Source organism: Cajanus cajan, chromosome 4 (genome assembly GCF_000230855.2).
Source record: "Cajanus cajan strain Asha chromosome 4, NIPB_CcT2T_4, whole genome shotgun sequence".
Classification (NCBI taxonomy): domain Eukaryota; kingdom Viridiplantae; phylum Streptophyta; class Magnoliopsida; order Fabales; family Fabaceae; genus Cajanus; species Cajanus cajan.
The window spans coordinates 73,813,522-73,833,803 of NC_138520.1; the positions used below are offsets into that span (position 1 = coordinate 73,813,522).

The 20,282-nt window shown below is 33.9% G+C and overlaps 2 protein-coding genes across 3 annotated transcripts; both read right to left on the bottom strand.

Annotated features, from left to right (window-relative positions):
• Window positions 1–6,638: 6,638 nt before the first annotated feature.
• LOC109795910 (protein neprosin) lies at window positions 6,639–10,897 on the bottom strand. The gene is made up of 7 exons (XM_020355472.3): window positions 10,264–10,897; window positions 10,093–10,179; window positions 9,613–9,804; window positions 8,406–8,570; window positions 8,184–8,237; window positions 7,934–8,083; window positions 6,639–7,097 (listed from the first exon to the last, which is right to left on the bottom strand). Exons 1-7 carry the CDS (start codon window positions 10,393–10,395, stop codon window positions 6,705–6,707), a joined length of 1,173 nt encoding a protein of 390 aa, XP_020211061.1. The 5' UTR covers window positions 10,396–10,897; the 3' UTR covers window positions 6,639–6,704.
• Window positions 10,898–11,581: 684 nt separating this feature from the next.
• On the bottom strand, window positions 11,582–12,824 carry LOC109795911 (E3 ubiquitin-protein ligase AIRP2-like). 2 transcript variants are annotated; one of them, XM_029270732.2, is made up of 4 exons: window positions 12,715–12,824; window positions 12,390–12,540; window positions 11,708–11,774; window positions 11,582–11,634 (listed from the first exon to the last, which is right to left on the bottom strand). In XM_029270732.2, exons 1-4 carry the CDS (start codon window positions 12,720–12,722, stop codon window positions 11,597–11,599), a joined length of 264 nt encoding a protein of 87 aa, XP_029126565.1. In that variant the 5' UTR covers window positions 12,723–12,824; the 3' UTR covers window positions 11,582–11,596. The 2 variants fall into 2 exon arrangements, with proteins under 2 accessions (XP_029126565.1, XP_082929448.1); XM_083073322.1 differs by having other exon boundaries at window positions 12,390–12,795.
• Window positions 12,825–20,282: the final 7,458 nt, after the last annotated feature.

Genomic DNA, 20,282 nt, shown 5'->3' on the forward strand with positions numbered 1-20,282 from the left:
TCTTTTAGAAAAGACCTTATTTCCACCTAGACACAGAATTACCTCATTCCTCACATCCCAAACAAAATGCACCCTATATTGACCCACTCAAGCATGCTTCTAATACACACATAACAAAGAACAACATATACCAAAGAACAACATATAACACAAAACACAACACACAATACAAAACAACACATATAACACAGAACAACATGCAACAAAAATCTAAAACACAGTTCAGATCTCTGGGTTGCCTCCCAGGAAGCGCTTGTTTACTGTCCCGAGCCTGACGGTGACCAACTTGAAATTCTCTACTCTCCTTCTCCTCCTGTTGCTCTTGTTCCTCCTTGCTTTGTGCTCAATCTCATGATTGCTTAACAACGGCTCAGAAGGATTGGTCAATTTGGTTCACAGTACCTTGCATACAAGAGAAAGCTAAAGACTAGAGTACACAGGTTAGTTCCAACACTTCATTGCCAGCACACAAATAAAAATAACAATAAAAACAAAAGAATAAGTCACAAATAGCTACAAATACTAAATCTCCATTCTAATCCCCGGCAACGGCGCCAAAAACTTGTTGAGATTTCCGTTGAAACACTTTTGTTAATATTTGTAAATTCGTTTAATTCTATCAACGGTCTCAAACACGGCAAGTATACCGGCCGTTCAAGTAGTAAAAATATCGTATCCACAGGGATTAGAAGGTAATATAAGCATTTATTGACTATTCGTGACTAAAGAATAATTCCAATTTCATAGTTTGTGCAGTGAATTCAAAGTTGTGACTATTATAATAAAAGCTGTAAATAAATATTGTTTTGTGAGTGGAAAAGGTAAGGAATGGTATTGTGGTATTGTGAGGTTGTGGGGGTCAGATTTCACCAAACGTAACACTAATGTATCCTTAATCTCTTGTTGAATTCATTGCTTAGTCAACCCAAGAGTTTACTCAAACCTAATCCCTTAGAGAAAGAGCCTAGGTGCGGATATTGAATATCAATCCCTTGAGTACCCAATATCTACACCCGCATTACGGGCTAGGGTTTAAGACTACTAATGGGTCAAGCTCTATCCCTAGATACAATCACCACTAGGCATATGTTTCAGAACTAGTTTCAAAGGTTATTTTCCAATACCCATGGAACCTTAAATCATGCAAAGGGTGATCAATCCAAAGCAAGCATTACGAATAGAAACAAACACAACAAAGAATAAAACAACATGTATATATATCATTAAAATCGTAAAGATTACAATAGAGTACGTTGGTTACATCTAACCCCACAAAATGGGTGAAACCACTCAACAAAGAGGGCAAATACAAAATAGAGATGAAAGGAGGATGAAGAACCGAAGGAAAGATCCGCACACGGACGATCCCAAGCCCTGGGAATCCCTTCCGCAGCTCCTGGAGGCGCCCAATGTGAGAATGGAGAGAAAGATCCCCGAAAATGGCTTCAAATACGAGCCTGGGAGATCAGATTAGGGTTCCGCGCCCGGCGCACAATTCTTCGCGCCCGGCGCAAGTTCTTCCAGAGAAGTCAAGCACTCTCTGTCTCAACACAAGCCCGGCGCAATTCCTTTTGCGCCCGGCTTAATTCCTTTTGCGCCCGGCTTAATTCCTTTTGCGCCCGGCGCAATATAACTGGCAGAGATGAAATACTCTATTTTTGTCACGCCCAGCGCGGGTTATATTGAGCCCGGCGCAGAACCTCTTCTCTGCTCCTTAGCTTCTTAGGTTTCCAATCCTAAGAGTCTTCAATCCTCTAGTCACTAGCTCAATACCTGCTCAAAAAATGAGGTGTATTAAGGTATTGTTAGCTGAATTTGGGTTAGTTATATCTGTACACAAAATGAACCAAAAAGAGAACAATTATATTGCAATGGTTTAGAGGATGAGTGTAATTTGTTCAATAAGTCTCATCTAAAAAGAAGTAAAATAGAGACTTAACACCGGGCGCAAAAGGAATTGCGCCGGGCTTGTGTTGAGACAGAGAGTGCTTGACTTCTCTGGAAGAACTTGCGCCGAGCGCGAAGAATTGTGCGCCGGGCGCGAAACCCTAATCTGATCTCCCAGGCTCGTAGTTGAAGCCATTTTCGGGGATCTTTCTCTCCATTCTCACATTGGGCGCCTCCAGGAGCTGCGGAAGGGATTCCCAGGGCTTGGGATCGTCCGTGTGCGGATCTTTCCTTCGGTTCTTCATCCTCCTTTCATCTCTATTTTGTATTTGCCCTCTTTGTTGAGTGGTTTCACCCATTTTGTGGGGTTAGATGTAACCAACGTACTCTATTGTAATCTTTACGATTTTAATGATATATATACATGTTGTTTTATTCTTTGTTGTGTTTGTTTCTATTCTTAATGCTTGCTTTGGATTGATCACCCTTTGCATGATTTAAGGTTCCATGGGTATTGGAAAATAACCTTTGAAACTAGTTCTGAAACATATGCCTAGTGGTGATTGTATCTAGGGATAGAGCTTGACCCATTAGTAGTCTTAAACCCTAGCCCGTAATGCGGGTGTAGATATTGGGTACTCAAGGGATTGATATTCAATATCCGCACCTAGGCTCTTTCTCTAAGGGATTAGGTTTGAGTAAACTCTTGGGTTGACTAAGCAATGAATTCAACAAGAGATTAAGGATACATTAGTGTTACGTTTGGTGAAATCTGACCCCCACAACCTCACAATACCACAATACCATTCCTTACCTTTTCCACTCACAAAACAATATTTATTTACAGCTTTCATTCCAATAGTCACAACTTTGAATTCACTGCACAAACTATGAAATTGGAATTATTCTTTAGTCACGAATAGTCAATAAATGCTTATATTACCTTCTAATCCCTGTGGATACGATATTTTTACTACTTGAACGGCCGATATACTTGCCGTGTTTGAGACCGTTGATGGAATTAAACTGATTTACAATTATAACAAAAGTACTTCAACGGAAACCTCAACAATCACCTCATTAACTTATTTGACTCAAAATATTGATTATGCTACATGTTTTGTTTTATATATTTATTTTATACAAAGAAAAACATATGAATTTAATATTTATATATCAACCTGATTTATAAATCAAATAAATTAAATTATACATACTTTAAGTTATTTAATAATATTAATTTTTAATCCAAATTTAATGAATTAATTATTGAATCGAATATCAAACTATTTTTTAGTTGGTTCAATTCAATAAAAAACTTTAAATACACCATGAAACATCTCATTTTTCATAAAATATAATATAAGTATATAATATATATTTTTGGTATTTTTTTTAATTAATAGAATTGTGTTAATAATTATTTTAATTATTTGACATGTTTTAGAATATTGTATAAGATGCTTTAATTAAATATTTTATTTAATTAAATTAAGAGGAAGGGAATTAATAATTAAGGTTAAGTGTTTTAACTATAAGGTTAAAGAAAGATTAAGGTTTTTTAAGAGAGCAATTTTCTGATTAGACCCTTTTATGCTTTTATTTTACATACGTGCTTCAAAGCTCGAAAAATATAGAAGTAAGAAGGAAATCACCCTTAAATCATGCACCTGTGTTCTTATGCTTACCAACGTAAGAGAGAGTGAGAAACCTTACTCTAGGTGTGAGATTATATGTTAGATGGTGGAATTAGTCCCAATCCTGTGTATATTGTATGTCTATGTATGAATGATTTTTTTAAAATGTGTTTGTTTTGTCTCTTGTTTTTTTTACACATTCTTAATGACATGATTTGTTTGAATATATGATTAATAGTATGTTTTAGATTGAAATTGTATGATATGAAGTTCCTCCTATGAGAAACCCTAAGGAAACTAATTATTGTGATGGTTTGTGAAGATACTAATGATATGTGTCATTGAGTGATTTGAAATGTTAATTACATGTTATAAAGCACTTTTACCAATTGTATGTGTTTGTGCATGAAATTGGATGTAGGTAACCTATAGTCATTGAAGATATGTGATTTCCAGGGAAGAAGATTGCCTCATTATTCAATGAGAAGTCTTAAGGGACTCAACTTGCTTAATTAGATGTGGGTCGCACAACGAGAAGTCTTAGGGGGCTCAGCTCACTCAACTAAATGTTGGTTGCTCAATGAAAAGCCTTACGGGGCTCAACTTATTCAGTTAGATGTTAGTCGCTCAATTAGAAGTCTTAAGGAACTTAGCTCGCTCAGCTAGATGTTGGTAGATCAACTAGATGTTATTCACTTAATGAAAGTGTGCTGAGATCACTTAGTACTGTTAGATGGTTGTTTTACCCTTGTGATCTTGATACCACCTTTTATTAATGACTAGTCGATGTATTTGAGAATATACATGGAATATATGAGGTGATATGAGGAATATGTGATATGTGAAGTGAGATCATGTGCATGTTATTGCATTGAGTCTATTTGACATGCATCATTCACATAAAAATGTGTTTTAAGGATACGATATGAAATACACTGTTAGAGAAGACCTCCCTTGCGTAAAAGTTTGGGAATTATTCCTTAGGGATAGCTCATTTTGAAAGTTTTAGTCTTGTCTTCGTGTGCATGGGATGTATCTTGCGCGGCTTAACTATCCCGACCAAACCCTGGTAGTATGTCCTCCTAATAAGAATGCACAGAGGGTATGTCGCGACATGTACTCCTAGGCTACTTTATGCGTATTGCTAGTGACAATACACAAGTGTGATATTTTTACTAGTGTCACATGCATGATAACATGTAGTATGTGTTCATGGCACATGCATTATAATGTTAATTGTTATGGTTTATTATGCCATGAGTAAACCAAACATGATAATGGTATCATGTGTGTATGTTATGCATTGTTGTATGTCTTGTTTATGTTTGATTATCCAGTTTGTATTTTTGCATCATGAGCCAAAGTGAGATATTTCTCACTCCTTTTGTCTTTGTTGTTGGTCTTGTGTTAATTTGTAGGAAATGATCATCATGATGCTTAAGATGTTGGTGATAAAACTTTGACTTTATATTGGATTGCTCTGATATAATATGTGACATTAAGATATAGTTAGGACTAGTTTAAGACTTTGTTTCTATTGGTTCATTTGGACAACATTAATTTTTAGTTTCTTTTTAATTCTTTCAATTGCATTATATTATTTGTTTAAGATATAATGTAATTCTCTCTACTTATAAAAATTTTGAATTATTTTATTATATTAAGGTTATTTAATTTTTATATTCTTATATGTTATGGCATGTAACGTGGAGGATGTAACATACCATAACAAATGATACATAAAAAAGTGTGACATAGCAATAATGAATATAATTAGAAATGTGTATTTTCAAAAAAACAAAAGGGTGTAATTTTATTATCTTAATGTACTAAAAAAATTGTTGAAATTAGAAGTGTTAGATTTAGGGTTTTGAAATTTATATATATATATATATATATATATATATATAACAATTATTTTTTTCCCTTCACGTACATTGTTTACATAGTAATTAAAGACTAATATGTCCTCATGGAATAATAGTTATTTTAATATAAATAAAAATCAAACTTAAGAGTACTAAATCAACCTCTAATATCCTAGAATAGACCTTACAAGCACACTACTATTTTAAAATTAATAAATATGTTATAAGAAACTTGAAATTTTTGTTTCTTTAACATAGACTTTGATGTTTGATTATGAAATTGGTTAGTTATAGAATTACATGCATATTTTAAAATTGCATTTTTTTTAAGCTGATTATTTTTGAAATAGTAGAAGGTCATCACAACTTAGATTCTGTGACTTTACAAATTTGGTAGCGTAAACTATTACATTCACAAATACTTTTTCATTATAACTTTTATAAAATGGGAGATGAAATTGTTTTATCATATATAATTATTTATCACCATAAAAACGTGTTATAACAATAATAAAAGAACACATGTTAACAAAAATATGATTAATACATCATTTTACTGCTAGATTTTTTGAAAAAAAAATTAATTAGGTCCTTAAACTAAAAAAAATTATAATTAAGTTCTTTATTCTTTTTTTTATAATTTTGTAATTAGTCTTTATGATTATAAATTCATTTATAATATGTGAACGTTTACAAAATATTTTTAACATAAATACATGGCCAATCATATTAGGTTATTATTTAGTATCATCATCCATATATATCAATAATATTTTTTGAAATTTAATAAATTGTAAACAAATTTATAACTTAGGAATCATGAGAGTTATTTTCACAAACATTAGGATATTATTAATAATATAGAGAGAATGGTGGCTTAAGACTGGAAAATTATTTTTGTGAGTATCTTGAGATATAAACAAAAGTCACTGATACTTTTATGGATTGAGAGTTAAGAATTGCTATTTATACGGGATGGAGGAGTCCTCCAATTTTTAGTTGTCAGTTGATGAGAGATAATAATCTTTGTCTATTGTAAATTTGTAATTGGTTTCATTTATTTTTGTCTCAACTATTTCGTAGAATTTGCCAACGATTGTATCGCTTCACAAATATATATGTGTAGTTTGTTTATGAATTTTTATACCCTCAAGATTCACTTACGTCCCTCCTTTATTTTCATTAAAAAAAATAACTTTTGCGTGCACATAAAATGTAATAGAAATTAAAGATGAAACACGATGCATGGTATGTTAATATTATTTGTTTTATTAATAACACCACCACCTTATATATACTACAAAAGCAATAATCATAGTGGACCACATTGGTCAGCAGGGGCACCAGGACCACCATAGAGAAACGCTTGCCTATGTTGTTCTCCCGAATAACCAGGATACAAGAGGTCATAGCATTTAGGGTCAGCGTTGCGATAAATCTTCATGTCATCAGGCTTTACTTCTTGCTCCTTAAACTGCGAATCCAAAATCTTCAATCGAGCAAAGTAACATGCGTAACGATATTTAGCCTCTGGCAAATACCCAGTTCCCATTGGAGGATTTGATACACTGGCCATAGAACCTGTTTCTCCTCCAAATCTGATCACAGATGCCCCATTACCTAGGTGGGGGACAATATCTTTTGGCCAATATCCAATATTTATGTTTCCTTTCAGCGTTAACCACCAGTTACCTAATTGATTATCCTTCATCAGACAAACAAAACTTCACCCGCTAAGTTACTAATTCATCATATATGTTCAACAATAATACTTAAGAGGAAAAACAAATTATAGAGCATATGCATGTATACTAAGTAAAAACATAATGTCAACAAATAATTGGAAGCCATAGTAATTTCCATTTGAATCATCGGAAAACAAATTAATAAAAGGGTAGAGATCATAAAGTAGAAGAGTTATGACCTTTCTGGTTGGATATTGTTCTTGTTTGTTTAAATTTATTTAAAAAATAATACTTTTTTATATAAAATAAGGAGTTTTTTCTTTTAAAAAAATTTATCTACTTAAAATAAAAACAATTTTATAAATTTTTTTTTTTTTTTATAACATGTTTTTCGATCTATGAATGCACATTAAACAAGAGATGTGAGTTGTTCAATCATTCTCTCTGGTCTTCCCTTTCTCTCAGAGATATTAATTTATATCGAATAAACCCTTGGTTGAAGATTTGGTCTCAAGAAATAACTTATTTAGTATTTTTTTGGTTTCTTTATAATGGTGATGATGCTAAAATTAGAACCTGAGATCTCATACATATTATCTAACTCCCACCAATAAATATCAATCTTAATAGTTATTTAGCATTGAGTTGTAGTAACATATCCTGCCACTTTCATTTTAAATCTAATTGCTAAAACTAGAATGAAATTAATCTCCCCCCTTCTCTACAAAGTATTAAAGACTTTACTATCATGGAAGTAAAAATGTGTACATAAAAACAAAAGTATATATATGCTGTGTGTCCTTAAATGCATTAAAAGTTACCAGTTGAATGTTATTAAAAATATAAAAAAAATTACCTGTTCGATTATAAAATTTAAATATAATTTTGTTGTCGATCCAGTTTGAGAAGGCTCAAGGATAGTTCCAAAGCCAACAGTTTGATGGACTTGGATAAAACCCGGGCACAGCACATTAAAGCATCCAGCAGATTTTTGATCTCCTTGGACCTAAAGCGTATATATTTCATTACCACAAAAAATGTAAATCGTTAAACAAATTAATTCAGACACGAAATAATATAGAAAAATAATATGTTGCAATCCTTACTTTCCAAAAGCCAGTTAATCTCGTTTTACTGTCTCCATATAAATCTGGAGACACCTGATATATACATCGGATAATTAAAATGATAAGAATAGTATATTTATAGGGATTCAAAAAGATTAAAAGAGAGACGACTTTAATTGAGGAGTTATAAATTCCTCCTTAATTTAAATAAACAGATAGAAAATATAAAGAAATGATGAGAATTGAAATTAATTAACTTACTCCCCAACCAGCTTGTATAGTATTAAGTTCTGCAGGAGGACCACCTTGTGCATAAATTTGACCCAAGCTATACTGATTCTTTTGTAGCGGCGATACGGCGCATATATTGACATTTGCATAAGCTCCATGGTATGTTGTATTTGGAGTTGTATCAAGGGTAACATACTAAAGAATGGTAATAAAATCATTCACTCTTGTTACATTAATTACAAAAGGATACATGGTTATTTCAAGATTATGTTCAACTATTCAATAACATTAACATAAATCAAAGCTTTGCAACCGCGATACTTTTTTAAAACAAAATATTTATGTTTTAATCAATTAAAAAACAACTTTATGTACGAGTCAATCCTTAACTAACCATGTTCATGAGCTAGAATAGAAAAGTTGCAACGTACATAATTTTACCTTTGCGTGTATTACAAAGAGTGTACAAAGGGTACACAGACTCAAATTTAATGATTATATTTTATTTATTCAAGACAATGAGAGAATGAATAAAGGATAACCATATAACAAGGATCGATACTCCTACTAGCAAAATGCCTTAAGCTACAAATTTCTGGATTGAGCAAAAATATGAAGGGAAAAAAAACACAAAGCAATTCACCATAGAATTCACTTAATTAGTCACAATCGTCTGACTTAAGCCAAATTTTGATGAAAAAGCACCCAATTAATAGGTCCAAGAATTTGCTTAAGCCAAAAAAAAAAGGTTCAACATTATGATGACATTGGCATTGTCTTCATGTAAAGCAGTGTATATAACTGCATCTATGGCATCTTGTGAAGCTCTATGGTTTGAAACCTTATTAGAGGAGTTAAATCTGAAAGACTAAACCAATGAGACTTCTGGTTGACAATAAGATGGGGTCAAACTAACTACAACAGTATACATAAAAATCTCCCAACCATTTATGTTAAGTCCTTTAACCCTTCTCTGCATATACAAATAGTCCTAGCACCAAACTACTTGAGAACAATGATTAAACGAAAAGTGAAATTAAATTATCCAAAAAAGCAATAGTAAGCACATGTCATGTAACTCCGAAAGCAAAACTACACTTAGATAAGAAAATCCCTCAAACACATCATAATCGTGAATATCTTTTGAATCTTAAGTAATGATTCCTTTAATTGTCCATTAAGCGCAAAATCTGTACGATACAATTGAAAAAAAGATACTAAGAAGTTAGAAACTTACACGTTCAATAGGCAATTCCCGAGGATATAGTGGAAAATTCTCAATTTGTGATTCCATAGAATTAAAATTCATTTGATGTTTCATTTTTTCTCTGTAAATTGGGACTTTTCCTGGTGGACATCCAATGAAATTGCCAGCGTTAAAATCTTTCTGAATGTATTGCTTTCTTGCCCTTGTGAAAGTTGGGTTAAGCTTTTGTTGAGAAGAAGAAAAAAGAACAAGGGGGGAAAAATTAGACATTAGGCACATTATATTTAAAATTATAAGTAATGAAATACTTGCAAGTTCTAATAGAAGAACCAAACAATCTCAAACCTAAATTCCGAAATTTTCAAATGGCATTGATTAAAATCCTAAATTCCAATTTCTGAACCCAAATAGAACAGTGTAATTAAAATTATTAAAAGTAATGAATACTTGCTCATTGATTCTACCAAAATTGACTTGCTGAAATGTTAAGAGCAGTGCCAAGCTAATTACCTGAATTTTGTGATTTTTGAGCAGCGGGTGTTGAAGGCCTGGTTGTTTATAGATATCAATACAATCAAATTCATTTTCTCTACTAACCTGAATATTAATGAAATGAAATTAATTAGTAAAGAATAATGTTGATTCAAAGATTTTGAAATGATAGTTAATTAAACAGTATACCAGATTAATATTGCTATCGACTTCTTGAGATCTGGAAAACCTTTGATGTCGTTCTTGTTGGCTGTGACTTCTTGCATCAACTTTGTGACATATTATGCACAATACTAGAATTAGAAGCTGAAGCAATGCCATGATCAAACTGTTGAAGGTAATGCCGACTTAAAGGAATATATATATTATTTATGTTGTGATATTGAAATAAAAATTAATTATACTCTATTAATAATAATAAATATTTTTTTTTTTTACAGGAATAATAAATGCTTTTAAATGAAGAAAGAACAATATTTGCATAATGATGATGTTTTTGCGATCACTCCACTTGGCGAGTGGATCAAGTTTCGATGTAATATTTAAGTATCGTCTTCAAGGATTTGAGAATTTAGTAATTCTTACTCTAATGATCCAATAAAAGACATTGATATGATTGAAAGTGAATTAATGCAAAGTAAAATAAAATGATAATGTAAAATTTATAAGAACAATTATAAGAAGCAAGGATTGGACCTTAGGAGTACTTGCTAACTCTTAAATCTTCTTAAAATAAATATGATTTCAATTTCATGACTTCCACATTCATTTAGTAATTCAACAAGATCCCTCAAATGTTGAATCCTAAAGTGATTAATCTAAAACATGATTCCTCTATGTTTTGAAATTAACATTTTACATTAAGAACAATGACTTGAACAAGGTGACTAAACAAATCAAGTCTATTCCTAGAGCAAGATATGTTTAGGTGCAAGATTCGGTTCGGGTTGTTAAAAACGTTTTCCAACTGGATTCAAAAATCAAAAATCATACAACAGGTGATCAAGCCGATATAAGCATTAAGAGAATTAGTAGTTACATCCAACCAATCCTCAATGATTCAGCCAGTCATGGCCATTTGCAAGATCAAAGGAGTGGAAGAAGAAATTACAAACACTACTACAAGATGTATTATCTACATCGGTTCTACGAGGTAATCTACATCAGTTCGAAAATCGATGTACAATAGGGCGACGTAGAAATACATATATTTCTACATCGATTTTTGAAATCGATGTAGATTTGTGCAAAATTTACATCGATTTTGCTGACAACCGATGTAAATTTGTAGTAAAATCGATGTAGATTTGTACACAAATCTACATCAGTTCTATTGACAACCGATGTAGATTGTATTTTTTTTATAAAAAAAAAATTCATTTATTTTTTAGAAAGCTCATTACTTTGAGTGACTTACTAGACTTCTTTCTGTTTCCTTTCCTCCAAATCTGTGATGCCTTTCTCAAGTTGCAATAAAGCAAGAAATATAACCGTTTTTTATCAGAAAAACGTTATTTTTATGTTAATCATCATGAACATAAACATGGAGCCAGTAGCACCCTGGGAGCAAAAAGCATAAAGCTATAAGTAATTGAGTATACATTCATCTCTACTGCATATAACAGTAACTTACAGTAAAATTGTCTAATGCTTGCTTTCCTTTCATACATTGACATAGTATTATTCCCATTCTCATACGTCTGCATAAATGTTGAAGGAAATATTATGAAATTAAATCTACAAAATGATTACGATAATTTCAAAACAAGAAATGGAAAATTAGGAAGGAAACAAAAGAAGAAAATAACATTTAAACACAGAAATATATGGTGCTCTACTAAAGCATTGAATATATATAACATTTAGTGTTAGAAAGTTAGGAAATTCTTTTAATTTATAATAGAACATCCTAAATTACTTCTAAGGATTAGATTATGTTAGATTATCTTTAGGACTAGTTTCTTATCGTAGAATATCTCCTAGGATTACTTTCATATTTCTTAGTAATTTAACGATTGCTTCCTTATTTAAGGTTAAGCAGAATCGGAAATCTATTTAATCAATATAAATAAGGGTTAGAGCCTTATTCTTTTGAATAAGATCATTATATCAAATCATATTAATAATTCCCTAAAAAGTTGTTCCAAGTAGTAATGGACTCAATCCTCTTAAACAAGGATCAATAGATATTTTGTACTATTAACATGGTTATTAAAAAGAAAATCATGTTCATAATTCAAGGATACTATCTTGTTCTCTTCTCTCCTTTTTCTCTAGAACCTTGCAACTTAAACATTTAGGACATATATACATACCACATAAATTAGAATTCTCAGCAAACCCAGAGCACCAGCGAGGCGAAAATCTGCCCACTGAACAAGAAATAGAAAAATAGGGGCTGCTGGACTGTATGATATCCTCATCTGAAAACATCCTCCATCTTTGTCCCTTGGATATCCTAATGCCCTAACAAAGAGGGGAAAAAGATAGCACATTAAGTACAATCTCACATAAGAAAACTGTTGAACTCTGGTAAAAGAATTTGTATGAAAGATCCAAGTATAAGCATATCAATGAAGTGTTAGATATTGAAAAGTCTTGTCCAATTCAATTTTCCAAAAAAGAAACTGAGTGTCATACAAATTCATAGGTGGAGTTCATCAATCATCAACCACTTCTTTAAACAAATTCTCAGCTTCAAAGTCCAAAAAAGAAACTGAATGTCATACACCTGTTTTCTCTCTAACTCCTACAAAAGAATCCATTACTCCATAAACTGGCCCAATCAAATCCAATGCCTGGGGGAAAATATCATTCAATTAAAAAATATTCTCCGTGGAGTTAAATTACTTAGGAAAAAAATATGTAGAACTAATTTAATTTGGAATCAGTGATATTACTTAGGAAAGACATTTTATGGCTGTGATAGGATATATGGAATTGCTACTGATTGATAGACGGTGGAAGTGCTGGTAAGGGTATAATTCAAACAAAATAAAAAAATTATCACATGGCTATTTGGACAGCCAAATCATACAAATTGATTTCACATACCATAATAAGCAATTATTATTTTGTACCTAAGTTGTATTTGTATTCGCTGTCAAGTATTTTGCCTTTATATGCCAAGCAATAAATTGGGATCAAACCCAAAAGAAGAAAAAAAATACACTAACTCACAAAAAGAGTTGGTGAACAACCTTGAATTATATGCATCCCAGACTGTATGCGTTTTGCACACTCCTTAAAAAGTCCTTTTGGGCGCCCAAATACAACAACTATTAGATCAACTAATGCGTAAACAACACTTTTAAGAAGCCATTCACCAATCACCATCAATTGGAGGAGGTGCTAACCGAAGCTTATCTCCTATTGTCCTTCTGACAGTCCCAAAATATACTGGTTGAAGTGATTCCTGCCCAGTTGAACTCAATCCAGTCATGTTTTTCAGTTGCTCCTGAATCATTATTTGCTTTTTAGATAATAAAAAACTTGCTCTGCCACTTACCCGGTGGTTCATTAATATCAAATATCAAACATCTTTGACACTTATTAGACACACATACTCATGTTAAAAAGTAAAAGTTAATTTTAAGGCTAAAAATATACAAAATATGTATGCTATATACTATAATTAGTTTTTACTATCTAAAGGCTACATGCCAACAGCTACTATTTTCATACTCTGCCTCTAACTGAAACATATAAAGGATATGGACCAAGCTTGTTATGAGTTACAAATGGAACTTGCAACCACATTGTTTAAAGCTACTATTGGCAAACCCCAAAATTACAAGGTGGACCACTCCCAGTTATTTAGAAGTCAGAGTGGGAGATTGTTAAGTCTCAACTATACTTCTTTTTGAACAAGACTTAGTGAACAATTCCACTCATCCTTTGCATCATTACAAGATAATTGTTTTCATTTTGATTATTTTTTGTGCAGATATAGCTAACCCAGAATTTAGCTAACAATACCCTAATACACCTCATTTTTGTGCAGGTATTGAGCTAGAGAATTGAGGATTGAGACTCATAGGATTGGAAATCTAAGGAGCTAAGGAGCAGAGAAGAGTGATTGCGCCGGGCGCAAGATGACCCGCGCCGGGCGTGAGCAAACAAAGTGCTACACCTTTGCAAGTCATACCTGCGCCGGGCGCGAGACTACCCTCGCCAGGTGTGATCGAGACAGAGAGTAACTCAAACTCTCTGGAAGGCATTGCGTCGGACGTAAAAGGAAATTGTGTCGGGCGTGTCCTGAGGCAGAGAGTGCTTAACTTCCCTGGAAGGCCCTGTGCCGGGCACAAAGACTTATGCGCCGGGCGTGTAACCCTAATCTAACTCCCCAAGCTTGTATTTGAAGAAATTTTCAAGGGCTTCTTCCTCATTCGCACATTGGACGCATTTTAGGAGCTGAGAAAGGGATTCCCGGAGCTTGGAACCGTTCGTGTGTGGGTCTTTCCTTCGGTTCTTCATTCTCTCTTCCATCTCTATTTTTGCTTTACCCTCATTGTTTTGAGTGGTTCTACCCATTGTTTTGTGGGGTTAGATGTAACCAACGAATTCTATTGTAATCCTTACGTTTTAATGATATATATATATATATATATATATATATATATGTTGTTTCATTCATTGTTGTGTATGTTTCTATTCTTAATGCTTGCTTTGGATTGATTCTCCTTGCATGATATAGGTTCCATTGAGTATTGGAAAATAACCTTTGAAACTAGCTCTGAAATAAATGCCTAGTGGGAAATGTATCTAGGAATGGAGTTTGGCCCATTAGTAGTCTTAAACCCTAACCCGTAATGCGGGTGTAGGTATTGAATACTCAAGGGATTGATATTCATTATCCGCACCTAGGCTCTTGCTCTAAGGGATTAGGTTTGAGTAAACTTATGGGTTGACTAAGCAATAGATGTAACAAGAGATTAAGGATTAAGTAGTTTGACGTTTGGTGAAATTTGACCCCACAATCTCACAAAACCATAATACCATTTCTACCATTTTTTCACACTAAAACAAATATTTTTACGGTTTAACATTCCAGTAGTCATACTCTTCAATTCACATTTACATGATAAACTACAAAATTGGAATTATTCTTTAGTCACGAATAGTCAATAAATGCTTATTTTACCTACTAATCCCTGTGGATACGATAATTTTGCTACATGAACGGCCGGTATACTTGTCGTGTTTGAGACCGTTGATAGAACAAAAGTGATTTAAAGTGATAACAAAAGTAGTTCAACGGAAATTCTCAACAGAGACATGACATGCTATGTTAGAGTATAAATAACAGGAGTGAAACAAAAATAACAGTGATCAGTTTTTTAGACTAGTGGAAAAAAAACTTTTAAAATCGGTTATTTTTAACTTTTAAAATCGGTTCCGTAACCGATTTTGAAAGAGCCGATTTTAAAGGTTAGACTTTTAAAATCGGTTAAACAACCGATTTTAAAAGTTCACTTTTAAAATCGGTTGTTTCATAACCGATCTTAAACGCCTGGCAGTGGAAAAAAATTAAACTGGAACGGGCCGTTCCAGTCTGTCCAAAATGCCTAAAAAATAACTTTAATACGGGGCGTTCTCATTGGAGAACGGCCCGTTCTCCTTGGAGAACGGCCCGTTCTCCTTGGAGAACGGCCCGTTCTCCTTGGAGAACGGCCCGTTCCAGGTTCGACATTTACCAAATCTGAACCTACAACGAAAATAGACGAGAAAAACATGAGAAAACGAAAAGAGACACAAGAAGAACATGAGAAGACGAAAATGAAAACAAAAACGACAATGAAATTTACCTTATTGGAGACTTTAGAAAATGAGAGCGTCAAAAATTAATAAAAGGAATGGAGGAAAAGATTAAAGAGAATGAGAATGGAGGGGAATATAAAAGATTTCTGACGATACTTTTAAAATTGGTTATTGAAGAACCGATTTTAAAAGTAGTACTTTTAAAATCGGTTCTTAAATAACCGATCTTAAAAGTAGTTTTAAGATCGGTCATAAAATGACCGATCTTAAAAGTGTTACTTTTAAGATCGGTTCTTTTGTAACCGATCTTAAAAGTGTCACTTTTAAGATTGGTTCTTTTATAACCGATCTTAAAAGTACTTTTAAGATCGGTTATTTTATAATCGATCTTAAAAGTGGCACTTTTAAGATCGGTTCTTTTATAACCAATCTTAAAAGTACTTTTAAGATCGGTTACATTTTAACCGATCTTAAAAGTACTTTTAAGATCGGTTAAATTTTAACCGATTGAAGAACCGATTTTAAAAGTAGTACTTTTAAAATCGGTTCTTAAATAACCGATCTTAAAAGTAGTTTTAAGATCGGTCATAAAATGACCGATCTTAAAAGTGTCACTTTTAAGATCGGTTCTTTTATAACCGATCTTAAAAGTACTTTTAAGATCGGTTATTTTATAATCGATCTTAAAAGTGGCACTTTTAAGATCGGTTCTTTTATAACCAATCTTAAAAGTACTTTTAAGATCGGTTACATTTTAACCGATCTTAAAAGTACTTTTAAGATCGGTTAAATTTTAACCGATCTTAAAAGTGTTCATGTTATTTACAAATTTGCCACCGCGTCACTTTTAAGATCGGTTACCTTGTAACCGATCTTAAAACTCCGATTTTAAATCTAATTTTTGCACTAGTGAGACTAGGAGAAAAAATAAGATATTATGCATCCCTATTTCTTGTATTTCTCGATTTCTTCTTCAATGTCATTTTGAAAAAACAAATTCAGAAATCGCTTGTTCCATCAATAAACGCTACATTCTTCACCCCAATTCTGATCCAATTTTATTATACTACTACTCCTAAACCTTCCATCTAAGCCAAAAAAAATGGAAACAGTAGAACCACCCAACAAGAATATAAAAAAGCCAGACAAAAGATGATTATTCATTCAAGAAGGGACCTAAAGGTTAAGAAGCCATTTCTATCTTCCGCACAACTGTTAAGTCTCAATTTTACCTCTTTGTGGATGAGACTTATTGAACAAATTCCACTCATCCTTTGAACCATTGCAATATAATTGTTCTCTTTTTGGTTCATTTTGTGTGCAGATATAACTAACCCAAATTTAGCTAACAATACCTTAATACACCTCATTTTTTGTGCAGGTATTGAGCTAGGGACTTGAGGATTGAAGATCCATAGGATTGGAAACTAAAAGGAGCTAAGGAGCAGAGAAGAGGTTATGCGCCGGGCGCAAGGTGATCCGCGCCGGGCGAGCAAAACAGAGCATCTCACCTCTGGAAGCTATTGCGCCGGGCGCAATATGAATTGCGCCGGGCGTGTCCTGAAGACAGAGGGCATTTGGAAGGCCATGCGCCGGGCGCGAAGACTTATGCGCCGGGCGCATGAACCCTAATCTGTCTCCCCAAGCTCGTATTTGAAGGCATTTTTGGGGACTTCTCCCCCATTCTCACATTGGGCGCCTCCAGGAGCTGCGGAAGGGATTCCCAGGGCTTGGGATCGTCCGTGTGCGGATCTTTCCTTCGGTTCTTCACTTCCTCTTCCATCTCTATTTTGTATTTGCCCTCTTTGTTGAGTGGTTTCACCCATTTTGTGGGGTTAGATGTAACCAACGTACTCTATTGTAATCTTTACGGTTTTAATGATATATATACATGTTGTTTTATTCTTTGTTGTGTTTGTTTCTATTCGTAATGCTTGCTTTGGATTGATCACCCTTTGCATGATTTAAGGTTCCATGGGTATTGGAAAATAACCTTTGAAACTAGTTCTGAAACATATGCCTAGTGGTGATTGTATCTAGGGATAGAGCTTGACCCATTAGTAGTCTTAAACCTTAGCCCGTAATGCGGGTGTAGATATTGGGTACTCAAGGGATTGATATTCAATATCCGCACCTAGGCTCTTTCTCTAAGGGATTAGGTTTGAGTAAACTCTTGGGTTGACTAAGCAATGAATTCAACAAGAGATTAATGATACATTAGTGTTACGTTTGGTGAAATCTGACCCCCACAACCCACAATACCACAATACCATTCCTTACCTTTTCCACTCACAAAACAATATTTATTTACAGCTCTCATTCCAATAGTCACAACTTTGAATTCACTGCACAAACTATGAAATTGGAATTATTCTTTAGTCATGAATAGTCAATAAATGCTTATATTACCTTCTAATCCCTGTGGATACGATATTTTTACTACTTGAACGGCCGGTATACTTGCCGTGTTTGAGACCGTTGATTGAATCAAACTGATTTACAATTATAACAAAAGTACTTCAACGGAAATCTCAACAAGTTTTTGGCGCCGTTGCCGGGGATTAGAATGGCGATTTAGTATTTATAGCTATTTGTGATTTAATCCTTTATTGTTTTTGTTATTTTTTGTTAGCAATGAAGTGTTGGAACTAACTTGTGTACTCTAGTCTTCAGCTTTCTCTTGTATGCAAGGTACTGTGAACTAAATTGACCAATCCTTCTGAGCCGTTGTTGAGCAATCATGAGGTTGAACACAGGGCAAAGGGGAACAAGAGCAACAGGAGGAGAAGGGGAATTAGAGCACTTCAAGTTGGTCATCGTCAGGCTCGGGACAGTAAACAAGCGCTTCCTGGGAGGCAACCCAGACATCTGAACTGTGTTTTAGATTTGTGTTGCATGTTGTTCTGTGATATATGTGTTGTTTTGTATTATGTGTTGGATTGTGTTATATGTTGTTTTATGTTATATATGTTTTGTGTCATATGTTATTGTGTGTATGTGTTGTTTTGTGGTATGCGTTAATTGTTAAGTGTTTGAATCATGTTTGAATGAGTAAATATAGGGTATATATACTTTGTTTGGAGTGTGAGAGATGAGGTAACTCTGTTTCCGGGTGGTTATAAGGCCTCCTTTCAAAGTAAATTTAGGCAAAACTGACCATATCAGGGTTACGCGCCCGGCGCGCTTCACCTCGCGCCCAGCGCAAGACTCGAATTGTGGTCTCTGGAACCCACCACGCCGGGCGCGTTTAACGCACGCCCGGCGCGATATCAGGTTTTGAAGCCTCGTTGAATTTTACTGATATGAAGCCCGACGCATCTGTGTTGCGCCCGGCGTAGGACATTCCTGACAGCCCATATTTATCTGTTTTCAATCATGTTTCTTTATGTTCTGTTGTATGTTGTATGTTTGTGTGCTTTATGTTGCATTGTTATAGTTCATTTCCGTGTGCATGGATGTTGTGCTTAATTTTGGTCTAAGGATATTCTCCACTTTTGCTATATTTGCTTGGTCATCACTGTGTATAAATTTTGTGCTCACCATGTTCTTTCATGAGTACACTCTGCAATCACTTCTGGTTACTAGGACTTTCAGGCATATACTGGTTGGCCTGGGGACCAGGCTCCTAAGTTTGGGGGAGTAGTGGAGCTGCTGATGTAGACGGAGCCGATGATGGTGGAGCAGCCCCTGAAGATGATGATGACCAGACCCCATAGATGGAAGCAGATGGAGCCTACCTTAGTTTACCTTTGTCTATTGCAATTTATTTTTCTGTCTTTTATTTTTAGTATTTAACTGTTTTTATATATAGTCTTTTTGGTGATTACTTTGTTGGTTCTTTTGTGAATAGTCTGCCTTAGCATGGTTTTTAATCTTGTTGATACTTGTTTTGCTTGTGGTCGATTCTGGATTAGAGTTTGCTTGATGTTTATGGTGTGTGTACCTGAGACATTTTCAAGTCACATTAGATCTTTAGTTCATAACTAGTTGCATACGGGTTTCAATGTTGATCATAGAACTGAGCTGAGTTTGATAGTTTGTAGATGCATAGCCGGGTGAGGTTTGAGCCTAAACACTGATGAGTGAACTACGCTTAGGTTGCATGATAGACTTTGCTTGAGTTTCCCTGGTGGTTTGCTTATGTTATGCACTTATATGATCAAGGCATTCACATTTCCATATTTTGTTAACCATCTAAGCCAAAAAGCCATATCCACTTTCCACTTGACCCATACCTTCCTAAGCCTAAACACCATACCTTCCACTTGTCCAAAACCAAGAAAAATTAACCATAACCTTTGTCTTGGTTAAGAGAACAAAAATGATGACATCAAATAAGTTTGGGGGAGTTGAAGAATGAGGAAATTTGGGAAGAAGAAAGTATGTGGTCAGCCATTACTAAATAAAAAATAAAAAAATAAAAAAAGAGAAAAACAAAAAGCAAAACA